Genomic DNA, 24,954 nt, shown 5'->3' with positions numbered 1-24,954 from the left:
ATAAATGGATCATACTTTTTTAATCCATTCTGTCATTTTGTATCTTTTGATTGGGAAGTTTAATCCACTTCATTCAATGATTTTACTGTAAAGGTAGTACTTACTTCAGCCATTTTATCCTTTGGTTTTTATGTGTCAGATCTTATTTTTGCCTGTGTTTTGACCCTTTTAGTTACCCTTACTGATACCTTCATTTCTACAAACGCCTCCAAACATCTCTCTCCTGTCTTTTCTTTTCAGCCCACAGAACTCTCTTTAGTATTTCTTGTAGGGTAGATTTGTTGACAGATTCTCTCAGATTCTGTTTTTCTGTGAGTATTTTAAACTCTCCCTCATTTTTGAAGGACAGTTTTGGCAGATAAAGAATTTTTGGCTGGCAGATTTTCTCTTTCAGTGTCTTGAATGTATCCTACCACTGCTTTCTCACTTCCATGGTTTCTGATGAGAAGTCTGCACTTAGCATTTTGGCATTTCCCTTGTATGTGACAAATTGCTTTCCTCTTGCTGCTTTCAGGATTCTTTCCTTATCTTTGGTGTTTAACATTCTGTTTAGTGTGTGTCTTAGTGTTGATCTATTAGGATTTACTCTGTTTGGATTGTGTTGTGCTTCTTGACCATGTTTATTTGTGTCCTCCATGAGAGTTGGGAAATTTTCAGCCATTATTTCGTAGTTTTCTTTTCTTATGGTATCTTTTTCTGGCTTTGGTATAGGATGATATTGCCCTCGTAGAATAAGTTACGAAGTGTTACTTCCTCTTCAACGTTTTTGAAGACTTTGAGCAGAATTGGAGTTAAATTTTTTTGGAACGTTTGGTAGAATTACCCTGTGAAAGTGTCTGGTCCTGGGCTTTTCTTCTATGTTGGGAGGTTTTGATTACTGTTTCAATCTCTTTACTAGTAATTGGTTTGTTGAGATCATCTATTTCTTCTTGAGTCAATGGAGATAATTTGTGTTTTTTAAGAATTTGTTCATTTCATCTAGGTTATCTAATTTATTGGCATATGGTTGTTCATAGTATGCTTTTACCGTCCTTTTTATTTTGGTTGGGTCAGTAGTAATGTTCCCCTCTTCATTTCTGATTTTCATTATTTGTATAATTTCTATTTTTTCTTTGTCAGTCTAGCTATAAATTTGTCAATTTCATTGTTCTTTTCCAAGAACCAACTTTTGGTTTTGTTGATTCTATTGTTTTGTTTTCTATTTCATTATCTCCACTCTAATATTTCTATTTCCTTCCTTCTGCTTTCTTAGGGTTTAGTTTGCTCTTCTTTCTCTAGTTCTTCCAATTTTGAGGTTAGGTCTCTGATTTGAAATTTTTCTTCTTTTTTTAATGTAAGCATTTAGAGCTATAAATTTCCCTCCCAGCACTGCCTTTGATGCATCCCATAAGTTTTTAGTATGTTGTATTTTCATTTTTATTTGTCTCAAGATATTTCCTAATTTTGCTTCTGAATTCTTCTTTACCCCATTGGTTGTTCAAGAGTGTGTTGTTTAATTTCCAGATATTTGTGAATTTTCCATTTCTCCCTCTATTATTGATTTCTAGTTTCATTCTGTTGTGTTCAGAGAATATACATTGTATGATTTCAATATTTTAAAATTGGTTGAGACTTGTTTTGTGACCCAACATGTGGTCTATCCTGGAGAATGATCCATGTGCACTTGAGAAGAAAGTGCATTCTGTTTTTGTTGGATGCACTGTTCTATATGTATCTGTTAGGTCTAGTTGGTTTGGTGTATCATCCAAGTCCTGACTTCCTTATTGATCTTCTGACTAGATAATCTATCCATTATTGAGAATGGCGCATTAAAGTCTCCTACTATTAATGTAGAACTGTCAATGTCTCCCTTCAAATCTGTCAGTATTTTGGGACTCTGCTGATAGATGCATATATATTTATAATTTTTACATCTTCCTATTGAATTGTTCCAGTTATCAGTATATAATGAACATCTTTGTCCCTCATAACTATTTTTAACTTATAGTCTATGTTACCCAATATTAAATAGCCACCCCAGCTCTCTTGGTTACTACTTGCATGATATATATTTTTCCTTTCTTTGGCCCTCAACCTACTTGTGTCTTTGAATTAAAGGTGAGTCCCTTGCAGAAAGCATGTAGTTGGGTCATGCTTTTTTTATCCATTCTGCCAATTTCTGGCTTTGGACTAGAGAGTAATCCATTTACATGTAAAGTCACTACTGATAATACCGGACTTTTTTCTGCCATTTGCTATTCAGCCTTTGTAAGTCTTATACTTTTTTTGTTCCTCACTTCTGTCAATGCCTACTTTTATATTTATTTGCTTTTTTTTGTTGTACCATATGGAATACCTTACCTTTTCTATCTGGATATATTTTTTCATCTGTTTTCCTTGTTGTTACCATGGGATTAAAATTCAATATCCTAAATATGTAACAATCAAATTTGGTTTGATACCACTTAATTTCAATAGCATGGACATATACTTTTCCTATACCCCTCTTCCCCTCACCATTTTTGTACTCGTTACCACTTATAACTCAGTACATTGTGTGTCCAAAAATATAGATTTATCATTACCTTTTATGCATTTGCATTTTAGCACCTATAGGAATTAAGAGGTGGATACAATAATAATACAATATAATAATTCTAGCATTTATAATTACCCAAATGGTTACCTTTACCATAGGTCTTTATTTCTTTATCCTGTTTTGAACCACTGTCTAGCATCCTTTCCTTTCGGGCTGAAGAACTCCCTATAGCATTGCTTGTAGGGCAGGTCTAGTGTTGGTGAACTCCCTCAGCTTCTTTTTATCTGCGAATATCTTAATCTCTCCCTCATTTTTGAAAAAGAGTCTTGCTGGATAAAATTTTTGGCTACAGTTGTTTTCTTTAGCACTTTAAGTATTTCAACCCATTGCTTTCTTGCCTCCATGACTTCTGATGAGAAACTGGCATTTAATCTTATTGGGACTCCCTTGTATGTAACATGTTGCTTTTCTTTTGTAGCTTTCAGAGCTCTGTCCTTGTCCTCTACATTCAATAGTGTGATCAATATATGACAGGGTGTATTTTTCTTCATATTTATCCTGTTTGGTGTTCTCTGGGCTTCTTTGATGTACATATTCACATCTCTTGCTTTGGGAAGTTCTCTGTCATTATTTTTTGACTATTCCTTCTGCCCCTCTCCTTCTTTCTTCTCCTTCTGGGACTGCTATCACACAAAAATTGGTGCACTTGAGGATGCTCCAGAGGTGTCTTAGGCTATTTTCTTTCTGCTCCTCAGCCTGACTCATTTCAAGTGTCTTGCCTTCAGGTTCACTGATCCTTTCTTCTGCCAGCTGCAATCTGCTCTTGAAACCCTCCTGGGCATTTTTCATTTCAGTTATTGTGGCCTTCAACTCCAGTAGTTCTGTTTACTTCCTTTTTAAGATTTCTGTCTCTTTACCTAGATTCTCATCTTGTTCATTCATTGTTTTCCTGATATCCTTTAGTTCTTTCTCTATATTTTCCTTGATCTCCTTGAGCATTTTGAATATCAATTTTTTTAAAGGCCTTGTTTGGTATGTACACACTTATCTTCCTTATTGGTGTTTTCTGTATTTTTGTCCTTTTCCTTTGGATGAGTCATCATTTCCTGTTTCTTTGTTTGTCTTCTACTCTCTTGTAAGCACACTGTACATTTTAATGTTTTTAATTGTAAACTCTGGGATTTATTCTCTGAGATGTGTGTTTCTTGGTTTTGAAACCAGGTGTTGATAAGTCATTGATTTTCTTTAGCCTCAGCCCTCCTATCAGGAAGTCTACCCAAGCTGAATGCAGTGTGCAGGGTTTTCCCTGTTTCTATGGGCCTCTGTCTTGTCCTGGGCTTTTGCTTATTAGTTATTTTGGAGTTTCTCTTATTTACATGAATTTGATTGTCCCCTCTGTTTCCCAGGAGACAGACCTTCCTCTCCTAGGTGTTTGAAGCCAACAGGTCTTTGTCCCAGACTGCCTCTGTAGTTTCTTATACTCATATCATTGTCTCAAGCTGCTTTTGCCTGGAAGTCAAATTCTGGGAGGAGCCCCCCCACCCCTCCACCCCAGAAGACTTTTCCAGGCCAGTCTTTTACAACCAAAATAGGGCCAGAGGCCTATGAAGGGGGTACGGACTAGTTCCATAATGCCCTGGGGAGGAAATTCAGAAGGATGCCAGGAGCTTCTCTGATGGCTCCCCCTGGCCTGCCTAGTAAAGGCAGCCCTTTATCTAACTCTCCCCGACACTAAAGATGCACAGTGCCTTTAAATCTCCGCCTCCTCTCCGCCCCTGTTTGGGGCAGGTTGAAACAATGAGTACCACAGCCTTTGTCCTGGGCAGGTTGATGCAATAGCTGCCCTCAGAGCTGGGCCCCCAGTGATCCAAATTAGCTAATCAAAAGCCATGATCAGTGATCAGCCATGCCCACTCCTATTCCTGGGGAAGAGGATTTTTATGTCCCTTTCTGTCACCAGCGGCAAGCCAGGAGCTGGACTCCACAGTGGCCTGCCACAAAGTGGGGGATGGGTGCCTGTAGCCACTCAGTGAAGAAAGCCATTTATTGTTCTTTACTGTAATTTATTAGCCTCTTCCTCCTGCTCTCTCCTGGATGCTGTACAGTGTTCCTCTCTGGCCTCTAAAGTTTCAAAATATTTGTTTCAGACAGTTCCTAACTGTTTAATAGTTGTTTTGGTAGAAGGACCAAGTTCTAGAGCTCCCTACTCTGCCATCTTCCCCAGAAGTCTCTGCGTCATTATCTTTTGCGTTTAAAGTTGCAGTTAAAAATTTTGACTGACATCCCACCTTGTAGGCGACTCACATTTTCTGCTTGAAGAGTGGTTTCTTTAACCTAGAAATTCATAACTTAACCAAGAGATGTCTTACAGTTAATTGAACTGTATCTGTTTTTCCTTAAATGTAGTATTCTTTTTTGATTTAGAGATTATGTTGCTTATAAATTTTAGGGATATTTTCTTGTATTAAATCTTTGAGCTAGATTTTCTACTTCAGGAATGCCTGTTAGCCTTTTAATGGATCATATTTTTTTCTCCTCTGTATCTATCATTTTTCTTTAATTGCCTTACTTTCTGCCTTTTTTCTTTTCTGAAAAAGACCTCAAGTCTTTCCCGAAAATAGTAATTTTATTTTGAATCATGTTAATTCTATTCTTTGGTGTTTCTAATTTATTAGTTTTATGATGATGCTGTTTTGGTCCTCAATGTATCATCTTAGTATTGCAAACTTCTTTTTAGTCTCATTTTGTTATTTGATCATCTCATTATTAAGCCCTGTTTTACTGCATTCTTGTTCCTACTATGTTCTTATTAAGCTGTTCTATGACACAAAATAATTTCTCTTTGTCCTTGGGGATTGTGGATTTTTTGTTTTTTTTGTCAGTTTTTTCCACATAATGTCCCTTTTAAAAATAATTGTTATGATAGTATGTTTACTCATTTGCTATGCCATTCCTTCCATCCTTGCTCATGTTTGGGAAGCTGTGTCCAGCCTTTGTTTTGCTCTAATACACTGGAGTAGTTTCTCCTTGATACCCTTTTCTTGCCCTGTTTGTTGCCACTTAAGGACTGGGTATTTCCTATTTTGTCTATGTTCTTTAATTTAAGGCCGCGTGCAGTTAGAAGGTGCAGGGCAAGGGAGTGAGCCCAGCTGAGTTGTCTGTGTGCACAGGTTGTATCTGTGCTCTGCATTCTCTCCTGAGTCCATGTGTCATGTCTTTCCATCTCTGCCAGGGACCATCCTAGGGTGACTTGTTGCTCTCATTTCTAATTTCCCTATGCTTCTGTGCAGAAGTTACCATCCCAACTCTACTGCAATCAGAAGAGAAAAAAATGTTAAGAAACCCCATTTTATTTTTTTCTCTCTGGCTTTGGGAATATTAGACAGAATCTCTTATAGTTGACATTGTTGGATAAGTGATATAACTTTCACAAGGTAGGAATTGGATGATGGTTGTGCCATCATTTTTGATTGGCATTTCTCTCTCTCTCTCTCTATTTATTTATTTATTCATTCTGCCCTATTTACCTGGAGGCCGTCTGGGTATCTGTCTGTCTGTCTTTCCAACTTTTTTCAACTTAAACATGGGTATGGGAGGGAACAGCTCATTGTGGCCCAGTTCAGTATAGAAAGTGGGTAGTAGCCTACCCCGAATCTTGACACTATTTTACTGTTATAGAGTCAATTTTTTTTTTCTGTATCTATTTTTTTTTTCATTTTTATTGAGATTGTTCAGATACCATATAATTATCCAAAGATCCAAAGTGTACAATCACTTGCCCCTGGGTACCCTCATACAGCTGTGCATCCATCACACTTAATTTTTGTTCAATTTTTAGAAACTTTTCATTACTCCAGACAAGAAATAAAGTGAAAGATGAAAAAAGAAAAAAAGAAAAGGAAACTCTAATCCTCCCCTATCCCTAACCAACCCCCCTCAATTGTTGACTCGTAGTATTGGTGTAGTACATTTGTTACTGTTTATGAAAAAATGTTGAAATACTACTAACTGTAGTATACAGTTTGTAATAGGTATATAGTTCTTCCCTATATGCCCCTCTATTATTAACTTCTAATTGTATTGTCATACATTTGTTCTGGTTCATGGAAGCGATTTCTAGTCTTTGTACAGTTGATCAAGGACATTGCCCACCATAGGATTCAGTTTTATACATTCCCATCTTTTGACCTCCAACTTTCCTTCTGGTGACATATATGACTGTGAGCTTCCCCTTTCCACCTCATTCACACACCATTCGGCACTGTTAGTTATTCTCACATCTTGCTACCAACAGCCCTGTTCATTTCCAAACATTTAAGTTCATCCTAATTGAACATTCTGCTCATACTAAGTAGCCACTCCCCATTCTTAAGCCTTCTCCTATATCTTGGTACCTTATATTTCATGTCTATGAGTTTACATATTATAATTAGTTCCTATCAGTGAGACCCTGCAATAATTGTCCTTATGTGTCTGGCTTATTTCACTCAGTATATTGCCCTCGAGGTTTTGTCATCAACCCATTTTTTTTTTAATATGGTTTTGTTCACTCACCATACATTCCACCCCAAGTAAATAATCGATGGTTCTCTGCATGGTCATACATTTATGTGTTCCCCACCTTCACCACTATCTATATAAGGGCATCTACATTTCTTCCACAAGGCAGGAGGGAGAGTCAAAGAAGGTAGAGAGGCAAAAGAAAGAGGAAAAAAAAAAAAAAAATGACAGCTAGGAAGCAGCAAAAGGAAAAATAACCTTAAATCAAAGTAGAATAAAGAATCAGACAATACCACCAATGTCAAGTGTCTAACATGCCTCCCCTATCCCCCCCTTATCTGCATTTACCTTGGTATATCACCTTTGTTACATTAAAGGAAGTATAATACAATGATTCTATTAGTTACAGTCTCTAGTTTATGCTGATTGCATTCCTCCCCAATGCCTCCCCATTTTTTACACCTTGCAAGGTTGACATTTGCTTGTTCTCCCTCGTAAAAGAACATATTTGTACATTTTATCACAATTGTTGAATACTCTAGATTTCACCAAGTTACACAGGCCCAGTCTTTATCTTTCCTCCATTCTTGTGGTGTCTCACATGTTCCCCACCTTCCTCTCTCAACCATATTCATAGTTACCTTTGTTCAGTGTACTTACATTGTTGTGCTACCATCTCCCAAAATTGTGTTCCAAACCATGCACTCCTGTCTTCTATCACCCTGTAGTACTCCCTTTAGTATTTCCTGTAGGGCAGGTGTCTTGTTCACAAAGTCTCTCATTGTCTGTTTGTCAGAAAATATTTTGAGCTCTCCCTCATATTTGAAGGATGGCTTTGCTGGATATAGGATTCTTGGTTGGCAGTTTTTCTCTTTCAGTATCTTAAATATATCACACCACTTCCTTCTTGCCTCCATGGTTTCTGCTGAGAGATCCGCACATAGTCTTATTAAGCTTCCTTTGTATGTAGTGGATTGCGTTTCTCTTGCTGCTTTCAGGATTCTCTCTTTGTCTTTGACATTTGATAATCTGATTATGAAGTGTCTTGGCGTAGGCCTATTCATATCTCTTCTGTTTGGAGTATGCTGCGCTTCTTGGATCTGTAATTTTATGTCTTTCATAAGAGATGGGAAATTTTCATTAATTATTTCCTCTATTATTGCTTCTGCCCCCTTTCCCTTCTCTTCTCCTTCTGGGACACCAATGATACATACATTATTGTACTTTGTTTCATCCTTGAGTTCCCGGAGACGTTGCTCATGTTTTTTCATTCTTTTCTCCATCTGCTCCTTTGCGTGTAGGCTTTCAGGTGTTTTGCTCTCCAGTTCCTGAGTGTTTTCTTCTGCCTCTTGAGATCTGCTGTTGTATGTTTCCATTGTGTCTTTCATCTCTTGTGTTGTGCCTTTCATTTCTATAGATTCTGCTAGTTGTTTTTTTTGAACTTTTGATTTCTGCCGTATATATGCCCAGTGTTTCCTTTACAGCTTCTATCTCTTTTGCAATATCTTCTCTAAACTTTTTGAATTGATTTAGCATTAGTTGTTTAAATTCCTGTATCTCAGTTGAAGTGTACGTTTGTTCCTTTGACTGGGCCATAACTTTGTTTTTCTTAGTGTAGGTTGTAATTTTCTGTTGTCTAGGCATGGTTTCCTTGGTTATCCAAATCAGGTTTTCCCAGACCAGAACAGGCTGAGGTCCCAGAGGGAAGAAATATTCAGTATCTGGTTTCCCTGCAGGGGTGTCTTAGAAAATTGCTCCACCCTTTGATGCCTCGGGTCACTGTGCTTTTCTGCCCAGCAGGTGATGCCTGTTAGCCTATAATTCTTGACTGGTGTGAGGAGATATGGCCGTGTTCCCCCAGGCTCTGGGGTCTGGTTCTGAATGAAAGGGCCCCACCCCTTTCCTCCTAGAGAAGACAGACCCCCCAGGTGGAGGTCATTAGCATTTCAGTGGTCTCGCTCTCTGCTTGTGCTGTCTCCACCCTTCCCCGAGTCACAGCCCTGGAAACTGAAAATGACTGGGGCTTTCTCCACTGAGCCAAAAAAGAAACAGATAGTCCCCTTCAGACCCAGTCCAAGGTGACCCTCCGGCTCTCCCAGGTCAGTCGTCACCCAAAGCCTCTGTCTGTTTTTTGGGGATGCGTACCTGTAGTGAGCAGTTCACACTCGCTACTTAAAACCCCAGTTGGAGCTCAGCTGAGCTATATTCACTTGCTGGGAGAGAGCTTCTCTCTGGCACCACGAGGCTTTGCAGCTTGGGCTATGGGGGAGGGGGTCTCATGACTTGGATCCACAGGTTTCACTTGCAGATTTTATGCTGTGTTCTCGGGCATTCCTCCCAATTCAGGTTGGTGTATGATGAGTGGATGGTCTCGTTTGTCCCCCTGCAGTTATTCTGGATTATTTACTAGTTGTTTCTGGTTTTTTGTAGTTGTTCCAGGGGGACTACTTAGCTTCCACTCCTCTCTATGCCACCATCTTGCCCTGCCTCAGAATCAATTGTTTTTTATTTTCTATGAATTCCCAGATCAAGCAATGTAATTTCTTTGTTTTAAAAATGCTAAGTCAACCACAAGTAGGAGCACTTGGTAACACTGAGGCTATGGCATAGGGAGCAGAGCTGAATGGATATTTGTTGTAATTTTAATGAATTAATTATTTTATTCATTCATTTGTCCAGAAAATATTTATTTAGTGCCTACTATATGGAAGGCACTATTCTGAGTGCCTAGGGCACATCATTAAACAAAACCAACAAAGCTCTCTTGGCTGTAAGGAGCTTATATTCTAGCAGGGATGAGTATGTGGGCAGACAGCAACAATAAATATAATACATAAATAAATTATAGAAAATGTTAGAAAGTGATATGTAGATAAGGGGGGATCACAAAGAAGAATGGAAGTTGTGATTGTGAATAAGATGGTCAGATTGGGCTGCATTGAAGTCACATTTGATGGAGGAAGTTAGTGCAAAAGTGTTCCAGGGAGAGGGAACAGCGTGTGCCAGGCCCTAAGGTTCAAGGATGGCTGGTGTGTTCAAGGAGCAGGATGAATGGCAAATTAATTCATCCATGTGAGTGTGCAATAAAAATGGATGACCCAGCAATCTATCAAATGAACTTTAAAAATTTTAATATTGTTTTTAAAAAATTTACTGTACCAAATATTTATTTTACCATTTTTTTTTGCTATGGAAAGATAAAGTTTCCAGGTATGGTCTTTAAAACACAGAAACAAATAAGCAAAAGCCATTACTAAAAGCCCAAAAGGGAAAAGTGAGTTAATGGTGAGAGAATAATTGTTGATGTCAGGAGGAATAAAAAAAATTGTAATATCTGCCTGCAGAAAATAACAACAACAACAAAAAAGATAGTATAACATGATTTATCTAAACGAGATCTTGAAAGTCATCTAGGTTATCTTTTACAAATGATCAGTCTGAGAGAGGCTAAATGACTTACCCCAAGCTATATGTCCAGCTGGTGGCAGATTCAAATTTAGATAGTACCCAGGCCTGCTAATTGTTAACCCAGAGCAGTACCTACCCTATCTCCCACTCTTTTAATCAGTGAAAATTCAATTACTGCAAACAGTTTTGTTGTTGAACTTCCACAGGCTTGATAGTTGAGTCACATTTCCTAATACAATAAGTATCATTTATTTGCATTTTGCAGCCGTGGCCTTGTTATTTGAAGCATTGCTGTCACTTCATCATTCTGGAAATCGGTTTTAGAAAGACCAGATAGTCTGTTTCTCTACCTCTGTGTGAAGACCAGATTGTTCTCTGTGATTATCTGTCAGAACAAAGGAGTCTAATTAGTTTTCTTTTCAAGGTGCTTTTCTTTCCTTTCTAGGCAACCAACCTCATTCCAAAGGGAATTCTCTGCAGAGCCATTGTACTCAGAGACAAGGGTTGGCCCTGGGAGGTGGCAGATCAGATTAACTTTCCTAGACTGGCCTCTCCTTCCAGCTGTACAGGTAAACTCAGATGTCCTTAGCGTTAGGAGTATAGGGACACGATTGGGTTTACACCAAGGTTCTTGGCTTTCATTCATTCATTCATTCATTCATTATCTCTCTTTCATTTTTTCTTTCATTCTCATCGATTTATGGCACATTTCATTATTTGGTCTATGAAAAGCTTCTCTCTTGGTTTTTATTCACTTACCTGCTTTCATCCTCTCTCCCTTTCCCCTCCCTCTCCTAGATAACTTTTCTGTCTGATATGTGGTCTTTATTTATGTGTTCTTTTGGTAAATAGTGTTGTTTTGAAAATTTACTTTTAATTTGCCCCGTGGTAGATCTCATTCTTTTTCTTACATTTTTACTCTGCACTCTGTTTAGTCCATCCTTTCTAACTGCACAGTATTCGCTATTGTGTCCCTTCACAATGATTAATCTGTTCCCCCAGTAATGTACTCTTGGATTGCTTCCAGCTCCTTTATTCCAACAATGTTACCTTTTATAAACAACCTCATACGTGACCCTTCATGAATAAGTATGAGAATTTTTCTGGGATATGTATATCCAGAATTAGGATTGCTGGGTTACAAGCTATATGTTTATTTGCTAGGACCAATAATGCAGCTTCACACGAATAGCCTTATACATGTCCCCTGATGGATCTTTTTCAGAAATTTTCTTGGATACATATACCTAGGAATAAGGTTGTATATAGTAGACTCAATTTTGCCCCGCACTGCCAGCTTGTTCTCTAGAATGCCTGTCCAGTCTTCATTCCCACCATCAAGTGAATAAGTTTCCCTACACCTCCACATCCCAGCCAGAACTTGGCATTGTCTGGCTTTCCATGCACATTTAAAGTGATGTATCATCATTGTTTCCATTTTTATTTTTTACGTGTCTGAGTTTGAGCATCTCTTCATGTGTTTACTTTTTGTGTTTCCATCAATTTTAATTGCCTATTCATGCCTTTGCCCTTTTTGTTTTTAATGGAGGTTCTTATCTTTTCCCTGTTGGTTTTCAGAGTACCTTACATAATCTAGATAATTTTCCCTTATCAGTTTCAGACATTAACAAATTTCCTCTCCCATTCTGTTTCTTTCAGCTTTGGTCATGGTCTCCTTCATTGATCAGAAACCCTTAATTTTTGTTTAAGAAAAAAAATCATCTTATAATCTGTGCTTTTGAAGATTAATTTTAAAAAGTCCTTTCCCACCCCAAATCAGAAAAATACTCCTACATTATTTTCCATTAACTTTATTAGTTTGCCTTTTATGTTTGGGCCTTTAATTCACTTGGAATCCATCATTGTTTATGGTGTGAATTCAATATCCAGTTTAAATTTTCTCTATAATTAGCTAGTTTTGACCAGTTTGAGGAAAGCCTCATTCCCATTGTGGAATTTTAATTGTTATCTTTATATTAGAATAAAGTTATTCCCACCCAAAGCACTGAATGATTCTCCATTTATTCAGATTTTGCTTTATGTCTATTAATAAAGACTTAAAATTTTCCTTCGAGAGGTCTTATGTTAGACCTTTATAGTTTTCATTGCTTATTTTATTTTTTATTATATTTTGTAATTAGTTATTGCTATAGTGTAGAAACACTATTTCATTGTGTGTGTGTGTGTGTGAGTTGATCTTGTATCTGGCAATTTTGCTCAACTGTCTTATTTGTTCCAATGGATTGTCTGTTGATTCTGATCTTTTCCTATGTAGAAGATCATGTGGTCTGGAAATAGTGATAGTTTTATCTATGTCCTTCAAATACTTACATCTAATTTCCTTTTCTTTCTTTATAGCATTGGTCAGGTCCTCCAATACTATGTTTAACAGTAACATGATAGTTGGCATCCCTTGTCTTGTTCACAGTCTTAAAAGGGAATACATTTAAAGATTCTCCATTCAATCATAGGCTGAAGTATTTTTTTTTACTTGTTTCCATTTATTTGCCAATTTTCAGAATAATTTGGTGCCCTACCTTTTTTTTTTTGCATTTTATATATTTCAACACATCATAGGTATTATTCTTTTTGTGATATAACATGATACGGAAAGTTAAATAAATTTTAAGTGTACGGCTTAATATATCATTATACCTGTTTATCCAAGGCCAAACAATAGACCACTGCTCACACCTCAAAAGCCTCTGTATCCCCTTACCATCACTAATATATCTCACTCCTTCACAAATGCAACATTTATTCAGATTTCTAACACCACACCACTTCATATAATTGAATTTTTTTCATTGATGTTATTTAATAGCACATTAAAAATACAGTTAATGAATGGGAGAAAATCACAAGCCTCAAATCTTTGCTTTTAGGTGTTTCTTACTTGCCATGCAAAATGCATTTACTATTTTCTTTCAGTTGCTCTATCAATAGGTTATTAGCTGCAAATAGAGCTGATAATGAATTTGATTTCACAAAAAAACACAATAATCAGTAGTTTGCTAAATAACCTGTCTATCCTGCCTAGAAGATTCAGAAATTTAAGGACACAAAATATGTAGGTTGAGATGCCTGTCAAGTTGTTCCTTGACAAAGACAGTAATGGTTTTGTCTCTGCACATGAACCAGCCATTTTTGTTGACATGTTACACAGTGAGAACAGATTACATACAGCCTATTTCTCTCTTTATTATATATTTCTGCACAAATCTTTAAGAACAAATGGCACCTTCACTTGATCAGCCACCTCCTTGCCACTTCAGTGCCTCAACAGTAGCAAGAGCAAATTCAAAGCTGGTTTCAGGATCCTGGCTGGTAAGAATAAGGCCATCCTTTTCCACATGGTTCTCTGAGTAGCTGTAGTGATCTCCATTCATCATTTTGTCTTAGCAAGTGGGTGTGTTGTAACTTTGCTTCCAAAATCTATTTCATGAGCCAGTAGAGCCGTAGGACCTGCAGAGATGTTGGTTATGAAGCCCTTCCTCTTTTCTTGTTCTTTCAATATCTCTGTCTCAGCACCAAACTTGGGTAAATCCTGTGCACCAAGATTACCTCCCGGCAGAACCACCACCTCATATGGTCTCTCTCTTTTGGCATCTTCAAGACTGGCATCAGGACAAATGACAGCATCTCTGCTACACTGTACTGGCTCTTTTCCAGCCAAATCTGCAATGGTGACTTTAATTCCAGCTCGTCTCACGACATCCACAAGGTTGACCATCTCCATCTCCTCTGCTCCTTTAGTCAGAATGACCAGAGCTCTTTTGGAAGTCATTTCACTGTATTTTTTTAAAAGACTGAAGCCCCACGTCTCTTCCTACAGACCCAATGTAACTGAATTTTAAACAAGCAGTTCTTGCAGTTAGGTATTTCACATGTCTGATATTTGTACAATATTATCTTAGTGAGATAGATCCATGCTGTTATTTGTTTTCATTGTGGTGTACTATTCCATGGTTTGGACAGCCACAATTTATTTATATATTCTACTGTTGATGGATATTTTTTTCACATTGGGGCTATCATAAAATACTTTGTTAGGAATTTTTTTTACATATCTTTTAGTGCACATATGTTTGATACAGATATAGAGGTGAAATGTTGAGTCCTAGGTGAAGCATATATTCCACTTTAAAGATAATTCTGAAGAGTTTTCATAGAGATACTATCAGCACAACTGAAAGGCATATGTAGTTCATTTTGTATATATATATATAATGAAAGAATTGAACCTGTTCTGAGTTACAAATCCAAAATATCTACTAGAAATGTATAATCATTTAAAAAATCTAACTACTTTCAGTAAAAACAAACAAAAGTATTCTATCAAATGTTCATCAGATAATGGGAAGACAGTTTCTTTTCTATGTTAAAATGAGAAAAAGAATGCTTTGCAAGGAATGCAGTATTTTTAGTTCTTCCAATGGTCAATTATAGAAGCCTCTACCTCTCCTGTAGAAATCTGAGGTCCCAATCAGGTATTACCTTTTTTCTTGAGTAAAACAGCATCTTTTTAACACTTGAACATATATGTGGTGCTGGGTAATCCATTAATCACAAGATGACTTTCTATCACGAGGAAGGTGATTTTTACAAAAGGAATATATTGTGCCAATATTGTGATCTAACACAGTGTTATAGTTTTGTGGAAAATGACCGTGATTAGAGCAGAAAAACAGAAGGAAATGCATAGCATCCTCCAGAAAGCAAAGTTGTGTCTGAAATTCTTGTCCTAGGCACCAGAAAAACAAGTGGATTTTGTTCTGGCCTGATGTCTTGATTTTCATGTTTTACTCATTCTCCTTTCCATGGTATTTGTCACATACCTGTATGCAATGCAGACCCTAAATAGGGTTGTATATCCAAAATTTTGGAACCATATCAGGAAAAGCAACTAATTCTGGGGGCCAGAAGTCCAGAATCTGAAGGGCCATGCTTCCTCTGAAAGCTGTGGCTTGCCAGCAGTCCATGGTGTTCTTCATATTCCACCTCCATGGAATCTTCTCTCTCTCCTCTCAGTTGCTTAAATTTCTTCTCCTGAACTAAACCCCAGCCATGGTGGGAGCTCCCAAATGTTTTTCATCTAACCGACAGTTTCTCAAAGAGCTGGGAAGGGTGGATTCCTCCACGCTGAAGTATTTTTCTTTACAATCTTTACCAAGTTAAGAAAGTTCCCTGTATTTCTAGTTTTTTGCAGAAATCTTATTTTTTAATCCTAAGGGGTTTTTGCATCTATTAAGATAACAATAACTTTTCTCTTCAGTTTGTTGATACGTTGAATTAATTGATAGACTTTATGATGTTGGAAATATAAATGCTACTTCCATCAGTAACAGTGGCTCACTGCAGCAGCGACTTCAGGTGACTTGTATAATACTAGACTCTCCAAAGGAGTGTGTATATATTTTAAAAGTGCTACCCTGCTTCCAACTGAGTCACTTTTATGAAGAACATTTATAAAGATCTCAAATGTGCTTATGATATCTCCACTCATATCACAAGATAACTGATGTTAAAAGAGGAGTTGTAGAGTAAGAAACCTTTCTGTTATTCTAGACCCCTGACTGCAGACTCCTCTGACTCTTCTGCAGCCATGTACCTGACTGCTGTGTCTCTTCTTTAGTCCTTGGCCTTCAGCCTCTGCACTGTGCTTTTGAGCCGTGCATGATTCGTCTTCTCAGGTCATCTTTAAGGTGGACACATATCATAGGATTCAGGTTAAAAAAGAAGAGGTTGATCAGATGGGACTCTAGGCCTGGGGACTGTCATTCACTCAGAGAAAGTCCTTCCAGCCAGGAGTAGCCCAGGGAGTGCTGTCTGCACAGAGATTTGTTGAAAGAGATGGCTTTACTTTCAAACAAACAAACAAAAGTCAGAAACTTGATTTGGAGGAACTTTTTGTTTTGAGAATACCACCTTTTCTTCAAAAAGTGCACATTGAGTACCATTTTTTGCTCAGCAAGGGTCCAGAGGATGGGGGAAGAGATTGCAGAAGTAGAAGACATGGTCTTTGTCTGTAAGGAGCTTGGGAGACAAAAGTGATGTAACTGAAACATAGAAAAGTTCCATGTGAAATTTTAGATCTGACTCTAAATGCAGTAGGGATTGGAAAGGAGATTTTTAGGTGTGCGGGAAGAAGAAATCGTTGGAGAAGGAAGGGGAAACACTATACCATTTTCACTCATGTAATGACCACAAAGGAGCTGGGAAAGGAAGTAGGGACTGAGGGAATGGACAGTGCGGGAAGGGGTTCATCTGTTCAAGTGCATTCATGGCTTTATTGCAGATGGGTTTCTCAGAGTATGCTGCTGCTTTGAAAACAGGTGTGTTTTAACTTCACTGAGAATGGGATTAAAGGATTGCATGAAAGATTTAGGATCTGTATAAGAGAGAGTGCTTTGTCAGTATAAAAGAAGTTAAATTTCTGCTTAATATTTTTAAAACCAGGATGGACATTCTTATGCCACACTGTGTGTTGGTTCTTAGCTGGGGAAGAACTGCCTACCCCACTTAGTAGGTGCAGGCCAGGGATGCTGAAGGCTTGCTCCCCAGTAAACTGGGGTCAGCCCTGCACAACAGGCTGTCCTGCCTGAAGTGTTGAGAAACAATGAACTTCCCAAACTTCAGTCACTTGGATTCCACTTGCATAATTTTTGCTGTGTCTGTGTACTACCTGTATCACCTGTTTAACACTTTTTTTTAATTTATTCACTTTTTATCTTTATCCTTGTAATCATGGATTTGAAATGGTATTTATACTTTTTCTAATATCATTAAAATAGATACATTGCTATTAGAATACAAAATTTTCCATTTGTTATCCTCTTGCATCCATCCCACTAGTGGGGTGCACATTAAGCTTTGGGAAACAGTTGCCAGATGGCTACAATGGATTAAATTATAGCTTGACCTTATTTTATGTAGTGTATCCTTGTGAGTTGACAGTAAGGTCTCAGGACTCTCATTTTTAACTAACCTTGTATTCAGCAGAATTCGCAAGCTGAAAGGGCCCCGTGAGGATGCTTTTCCAAATAAAAGTCAGATGGTACAAACCGCCTTTATTATTGCTTTATATGGACACAGGTGTCTAGTTCGAAGGACTGAATTTGCTCTTGGGGGAGCAGTGCACAGGTACCAGTTGTCTTTGTTAAAGCCCATGTCCAAAGATATGACTCCCAGACTTGTCAGCATCTGGTTATGTGGCATTATTCCTAAGGGGTATATGTCCTTGAAAGTGTGGAAGAAGGAGAGCAAATTCTACCCTTACTTCCAAATAATTGACCCAAAACATATGTTGCATTAATAGTTGGAAAGGGGTCAGAGAGAATGATGACAGAGTGTAGCAGAATCAAAAATGTTCCCTCCCCAAGATCCAATAAAAAGGATCAAAAAGCAGTTAAAGACAAAAACAAACCTAGCCCCAAATCCCCAGCAGCACCCAAACAAAAAACAGGTTATAGTTTGATGCCATGTCCTTTGAAAAGTGTCAGGTGAGGAAGGAACCACCCCCTGCCCCCCACTTGCTCAGAAGCAGTGCTGGGGAAAGAAGGTGAGGTGTCAAAATCCTGAGGATGCCCACTAATACAGCTCAGTGTGAAAGCAGCTGGTTGTCTTGGTTTGTCGGGGCTGCTGAAACAAAACATTCAGACTAGTTGACTTAACCAACAGAAATGTATTATCTCGTGGTTCTGAAGGCTAACGTTCTGAAATCAAGGTGTGGGCAGGTCCAGGCGCCTTCTTAAAGGGGAGGATCCATTCCATACCTCACCCCTGGCTTCTGGTGGGTGACTGGCCGTCCGTGGTGTTCCTTGGCTTGTGGCATAACGTCAGACTCTGCCTCTGTCACATGGCCATCTCTCCATCTGTCTGTCTCTGTCTTACTGTGACCAAATTTCACCAGTTATATTGGATTAAAAGCCACCCCAATCCAGTTTGGCCTCAGTTTAACTAGTATCATCTCCAAAGATCCTGTTTATAAATATGTTCACAGTCACAGGACCAGGGGTTAGGACTTGGGCATGTTTTTAGGGGACACAATTCAATCCGTCCTACTGGCTGAGGAGGTAAGCCCATGGCCTTGGTAGATGTCAAGAACAGCCCTCCACAAAGGCAGAAAGATGACCCAGGGCAGGCCGTCTTCTGCGCTGAGTGAGCTACAGGAAGGGGACCACAAGAATGGGTGTGCCCTGGCCAGGCAGAGCAGGCTCTAGTACAAGACATGCAACTGACTTCCAAAAGGGAGAGCAGAGCATAACCCCCTTACCCCAGCAAGGACAGGCCAGCGAGTCCTGCCTCTCCCATGGATCTCAGGCACAGCCAAGTGGATGGAAAGCCACCGCCAAACTCCAGGGTATTAATAGGGAGAGAGGCACCTGGCCCCATCTAAAGGGAGGAGAGTGTCTAGGATACATCAACCCCTGTAACAGAGCAAACAGAAATGTTCTGGGCAGAGACGGTCATGTTTAAGCATGAACAAGACAAAGAGAAGTGTCATGACAACAAAGTGAAAATGCCTTGTAGAGGGATGAAAGAAAGGAACACATCTTGCCAAACTAAACATATAACCAGTCTGGTCAGAAAGAAAACCCAGTCCACGAAAACTCAACCTAATAAGTAGCTCATGCTTTAGGAGATTCAGTGTGCGTTCAGAAAAAACAAACAAACAAAAAAACCCATCCTCAAAATGTAATCATGATAAAACAACAGAAAGGGTTTTTTGTGTTTTTTTAAAGATAGGTTGAGGAAATTGAGAACACAAATACCATACAAGGCACATAAATGGATTAGAACCAGGGAAAACCAGAATAGACATGGCTGAAAATCAAATGAATGGCACAGAGGGGTGGGGGTGTGAGATAATCACAGGAAGGGGACTAAAGCAGTAAGAGAGGAAGGACAGCCGGACAGCCACGGGGGGTAGGCACAGGCATCTAACAGATGGGCCAGGGAAAGAATGCAGAGCTATGACCTGGAAAAAGATTTCTTTTTTCTTTCTTTCTTTCTTTCTTTTTTTTTTTTTTTTTAGAGAAAGGAGGAACTGAATCTTTGTTTAGAAGTCATGCCGCATAACCTGGAAAAGCAGATATTGAATGACAAAGATATACCCTGGTCTAAAGTTTCAGTATTTTAGACTCCAGACAGAAAAAGCAAGTTACATAAAATGAACAATGATCCAGCTGTTATCGAAATTCTCTACACCAACATTCCCTAACATAAAATATGAGCAATAAGTAAATGGAATAATTATGAAAAATATGAAATTATAACTATATTTTATATATTAAAATAATATAAAATATTAAAGTGATATAACTATAAAAATATTATTATAAATATTAAATCATCATTCAAGAGTCAAGGCAATTAATGGACAGTTTTGACCTAAAAGAAATTAGGGAATATAGTAATCCATAAACACTTCTTGAAAAAATCACACTAAGATGAAAGTGATTCAGATTAATCAAATCAAAATAACAAACTCAGGAGTTGAAAGCCTCAGTTAAAAAAAAAATAAGAACAACAACAAAAAACACTGGTGAGCATTTAAGCCATTATAGTGTAGTTTTAAGACTAAACAACTGAGGGGATTATGGTTACAGAACAGAGTATAAATAATATGTAAAAATAATCCAAGCTAAAAAAATCAGGAAGTGTGAGGAAAGGGAGAAGAAATGGGAAGTGTTAATTATATTGAGCATTAATATGAAAGTATGTAATCTCTTAGGTTTTAATAATCTTTTTTTTCTGCCTAAATCATTTATGTTTTTAAAAAAAGTGTTTAACTGCAGGTCAGAAAGCCATTTATTTTCACAGCTGCTTCTTTCCTTCTGTTAAATTAAAGCAAAATAAGGCAAATGTGTTAAATAAGGCAAATTTAATAGTTATTAGAGAAAAGCTATTATATAATGATTTTTAATGAAATCATTGCCATCTACCTATTTCTCTAACAGAAAATGTGTGTAAAGAGATATCCAGAATGGTGGTCACCAATACATTGGTGGAATTGGATGATTTGTTGCTTTCTTCTTTGTACTTTTCTGTGTTGCTTGAATTTTTTTTTAACAACCCCATAGTTTTGAAAGCCATAAAATCATTATAATTAATACAAAATCTTTGTTGGTAGTGTCTTAGTCATTTTAAAAAGTTGCAATGTTGACAAACACGAGAGTCCTTGACAATTTGCAATTCATGCCTAAGGTGTTAGCAACTGCCTAGAGGCTAAAGACACTTCCTGTGGAAAACTTCACCCATTCTCCTAGGATGCCTTTTGCTTTCCTATTGAATTCATAAATCAAAACAGTGGGCTTGAGGTGAGATTGACCCAAATCCCTGTGATGCTGATGGACAGGAGGTAGAGTACACTGTGCTGTATCTATCCAACAAACGTCTGAATCAGAAGAATGAAAACCTGGCTTTAGTCCCTGCCTAATCAAGTACAAGCTCCATAATTTTGGATATTTGGAGACTCTCAATCTGTGAACTTTTGCCACTGTGAACATCTCTCACTTCCTTGAATGTGCTGTGCTCTCCTGCCTCTGGGCCTTTGCACATACAGTTCCCTCTGCACAGGACATGCTTTCCCTGTCCTCCCCCTCCACGTGGCTCCTCCTGGTGCTTCAGGCCTCAGCTTTGCCTTCCTTTCTCTGGGAGGCCTTCTCTGACCCAGACCAGGTTAGGCTCCCTTCTGCCTGACCTGCTCAGCATGTTTATAATCACTTGCTCAGTGTCAGGCGTCCTCAGCCAGCTGGAGGCTGGAATCCAGTTTAGGAAGTGAAAGGTCTGGTTCTCTCATTGCCCCCCTGCAGCACATGCTCTCTTTTCCTCTCTGGGCTCTGCCAGGATGGTAACTCTACTCCAGTGGCTAACAAGGAACTCTATCCTCTCTTCTTGCTACCTCCTGGCCTCTACTTTTTTTTTTTCCAGCAGGTCTTCGGTTCCTGCTTCTATTAGAAACTGCACATTTTCTTGGTAGTTCTTCAAGTTTAAGTTCATCAGGAGAGAATAGTTGTCTGGTTCTGCCCACTACTTCCAGCATGCCACCCCCGCCATGGGGAGGAATACTCCCTGCCTTGGGCTCAAGCCCCACCCCTGGGCCCACAGACCAGTGCCAGAGGGTGCTGGGGGCGTGCAGGCTTTCTTACATTTCCTAGAACACCCTGCTTGGTCCCTCTGGCAAAATATATTGAAGTGAGAAAAGGCATATTTTAAAACAGTATGATCCCAAATGTATGTTGTATATATAAAAAATGCAAAGGAAATGGACCAAAATATTATCATTAGTGTATTTCTCTGGTGGGATTTCGAGTTATTTTTATTTTCTTGTTTTTAAATTTTCTGTAATAAACATTTTCATAGATGCTAAACTCCATTTCTTTATCATATATATGGCATTGTACTGAGCAGCCCCCAAGAAGTCTAGGAAAAGTTGACCCACACCGTCTGTCTCATTCTCCCATCATTTCTCATTTCTGCCCACGTTTGATGTGTTTGCATACTCATTGCTCCTTCATGTCTTTTTCTTCCCCAGATGACGGGATGACTGGAATCCCACCACACATCCTCAACAGCTCCCCCTCGGACCGGCAGCTTAACCGGCTGGCCCAGCGGCTGGGCCCCGAGTGGGAGCCCATGGTGCTGTCCCTGGGGCTGTCCCAGACGGACATCTACCGCTGTAAAGCCAACCACCCCCACAACGTGCAGTCGCAGATCGTGGAGGCCTTTGTGCGGTGGCGGCAGTGCCACGGGAAGCAGGCCACCTTCCGGAGCTTGCAGGAGGGCCTCGTGGCCGCAGAGGTGGACCGCTCAGTGCTGCAGCACATGCTGGAGTGACGGTGTTTCCATCCACCCCACCAGTGAGGGTGTCCCCCAGTCACCTGTGCTGAGTCCTGACTGTCCCTCAGAGCAGGTGGTTATTTTAAAATTTTTGATTTTAGTGATTCTTAGGTGGAAGCAGACAACAGGGTTTCCACTTGACATTACTTGAAAGGCCAGATTACTCAGTAGATCTCCCACATTGGCCCCACGATTCATTGTTTTTAATTGCTTGAAGATTATGTTGTAATTGTGTAGTTTTTAATTGTGTGGTTGCCTTTTGACAAACTGGAAACCATAGCAGCTTAAAAGAAAATGCCATGTGATCGCATTACGTGCAGGTGTCCTATATATAAGACATCTGCTTTTATGTTGCCTGGGAACTGAACTGTCAGCTTTGCTATTAATATGGATAATGATAATAAAATGTGAATTGCTGCATATATTTGTGTCCCTTTCATGAGAATGTATTTTTTTTTCTTGTGCTTGTATTTCATAGATTAAGGGTGGAAAATTACAGTAGTCGTTTCTTTGGAAGGTAATAGATAGTAACCATGAAATTGTTACTTTCTTCATGCAAGATAAATAGGGCAGGCAGGATGACTGTATTAAATTTAAGACACTAAAACTCCCTACAAAGACTGGTTCAAGTACCAGCAGGCATATCTGAGCCCTTCATCTTTACAAGATTGCTTAAGAAAATCCTATGCCGTTTATTTAAAGAATTTAGTTAGGGGACAAAAGGGATGTGGTGTTTCAATTGAAGCCATGATGATTGAAGTGTGCTCCTAAGGCATATGATTCAGTCTATGTCCTTTTATTAATAACAATACACAGTGTTTGTAAAATGCTTTACCATTTTCAAGGCTTTTCATATTTGTGATCTCATTTGGACCTCACAGCACTCCAATGAAGTAGGTGAGCAAGAGTGGTTAGCCGTGGTCTGCGAAGAGATTAAGGGATTAGCCCGGGATGGAGTCAGAACATGTGTCTTTAGAGCACTGATCTGGAGAGCCCTTTCCAACTGCCACTTCCTCTCCTTCTCTCTTAACTTGCACATCTAAGAAGTTTTGAGTCCTGGCTTCCACCAACTAGCTCTGCCACCTTGGAAAAGTTACTTAACCTCTCTAAGTTTCAATTTCCTCATTTGTATACTGGGGAAATGATTGTACTCACTTCCCAGACTGTTGTGATGGTTAAAGGTAGACATACATTTACCAGAGCTCATCCAGAGCCAGGCCCAAACTCAACTTTCAGGAAACAGTAGCTGGAAATGTAGCAAAACCTGGGGCTCACAGGCAAAGCTGAGTAGTGTGTAAATGAGTCCAACCAAGAGAGGGAGAAGTGAAGGTTCCCAATCTGTGATATGGCCTTTTTAATGATTGGGGAATTTATTTCCTAATCCTAACCTATCTTTTTCAAAAGTGAAAAAATTATACTTTCAACCTCTCTCCATAGCAGCTTAAGTGTATGGAATGGTAGAGTTAAACACGAAGGGGGTGCTCAGAAAGATAACAGTGATGTGTTGATAACATCCTTTCAGATGTCTGGAACCATATGCCCTTTATTTACAGGATCAGTTATTTCATAATTCATTCATTCATCCATTCAACGATCAGTTCAAAAGGATAGCCTACTGGCCTTATAAGCTCTAATTTTCCATTTTGTAGCCCGGCTGTGCTGGTTTGGATGTATTATGTCCCCCACAAAAGCCATGATCTATTAGTCCAATCTTGTTGGGTGGAGATGTGACTCACACAACTGTGGGTGAAACTTTTGATTAAATTGTTTCCATGGAGGTGTGGACCCCGCCCATTCAGGATGGTTCTTAATTAGTTCAATGGAGTATTTAAAAGAGCTAAGAGCCAATACAGATGCTGATGTTTAGAGATGCTTGAAGTTGCAGACAGAAGGAGATGCTAACAGATAAAGCCCAGAGTTTCCCCTAGAGAAGCTGAGAGAAGACCCCCAGATGCTTAGAGAGAAACAACCTGGGAGAAAGATGTAAGGATGCACAGGAGCTGAGAGAGAGGAGCCAAAACACAACCTGGGGCCAGCAGATGCCAGCCATGTGCCTTCCCAGCTGACAGAGGTGTTCTGGACACCATCAGCCTTTCTTCAATGAAGGTATCCTCTTGTTGATGCCTTAATTTGGACACTTTTATGACCATAGAACTGTAAATTTGTAACCAAATAAACCCCCTTTATAAAAACCAATCCATTTCTGATATTTTGCATAATGGTAGCATTAGCAAACTGGAATACCAGCCAATAAATCATTGTCCTGCAAAATTCTCAAACTTTTAACACATCACTGCACCCAATGAGAGACTGTTCTTCTAAGGCATTTTCAGTAAACTGCTCATATCATTTTGAACCTTAAAATTGTTACTTTGCTTTTCTTCCCAAGTTTCCTAATAGAGAGTTGCTTTGGCTTTTGTTCTCACCACTCAGAGTCACATTTATGGGTGAGTGAATATAGCTGGGCTCTGCTGTGTGTGACTTGATTGCATTTTAGAAGTGGATTATGGTTAGCTGGGTCAGGTGTCCCACCATTCATAAGGAATCAGTCATGTACAAAGGCTCCTCTGTGCTCTGTCAGCAGTGAGGGACCATTTATGAAGAATGAGCCTGTGATGGACTGGGCAGGCTGGGTGGAGGGGACCATTGGAGAGCTCTGACATTGCCCTTAAGGAACAGGGTGT

At 39.0% G+C, this 24,954-nt stretch overlaps 1 protein-coding gene and 1 pseudogene across 1 annotated transcript in view; one reads left to right on the top strand and one right to left on the bottom strand.

Moving 5' to 3' along the window:
* Positions 1-22,684, top strand: part of CRADD (CASP2 and RIPK1 domain containing adaptor with death domain) — a 226,700-nt gene extending 204,016 nt beyond the window's left edge. The window contains exon 3 of the mRNA XM_037845808.1: positions 21,966-22,684. Within this exon, the coding sequence (XP_037701736.1) occupies positions 21,966-22,267 (302 nt within the window). The 3' untranslated portion in view covers positions 22,268-22,684. The remainder of the gene's footprint in view (positions 1-21,965) is intronic.
* On the bottom strand, positions 13,629-14,213 carry LOC119541544 (annotated as a pseudogene).
* Positions 22,685-24,954: the final 2,270 nt, after the last annotated feature.

The sequence above is a fragment of the Choloepus didactylus genome, chromosome 8 (assembly GCF_015220235.1).
Source record: "Choloepus didactylus isolate mChoDid1 chromosome 8, mChoDid1.pri, whole genome shotgun sequence".
In the NCBI taxonomy this organism is placed as follows: domain Eukaryota; kingdom Metazoa; phylum Chordata; class Mammalia; order Pilosa; family Megalonychidae; genus Choloepus; species Choloepus didactylus.
This window is presented reverse-complemented; position numbering and strand designations above follow the sequence as displayed.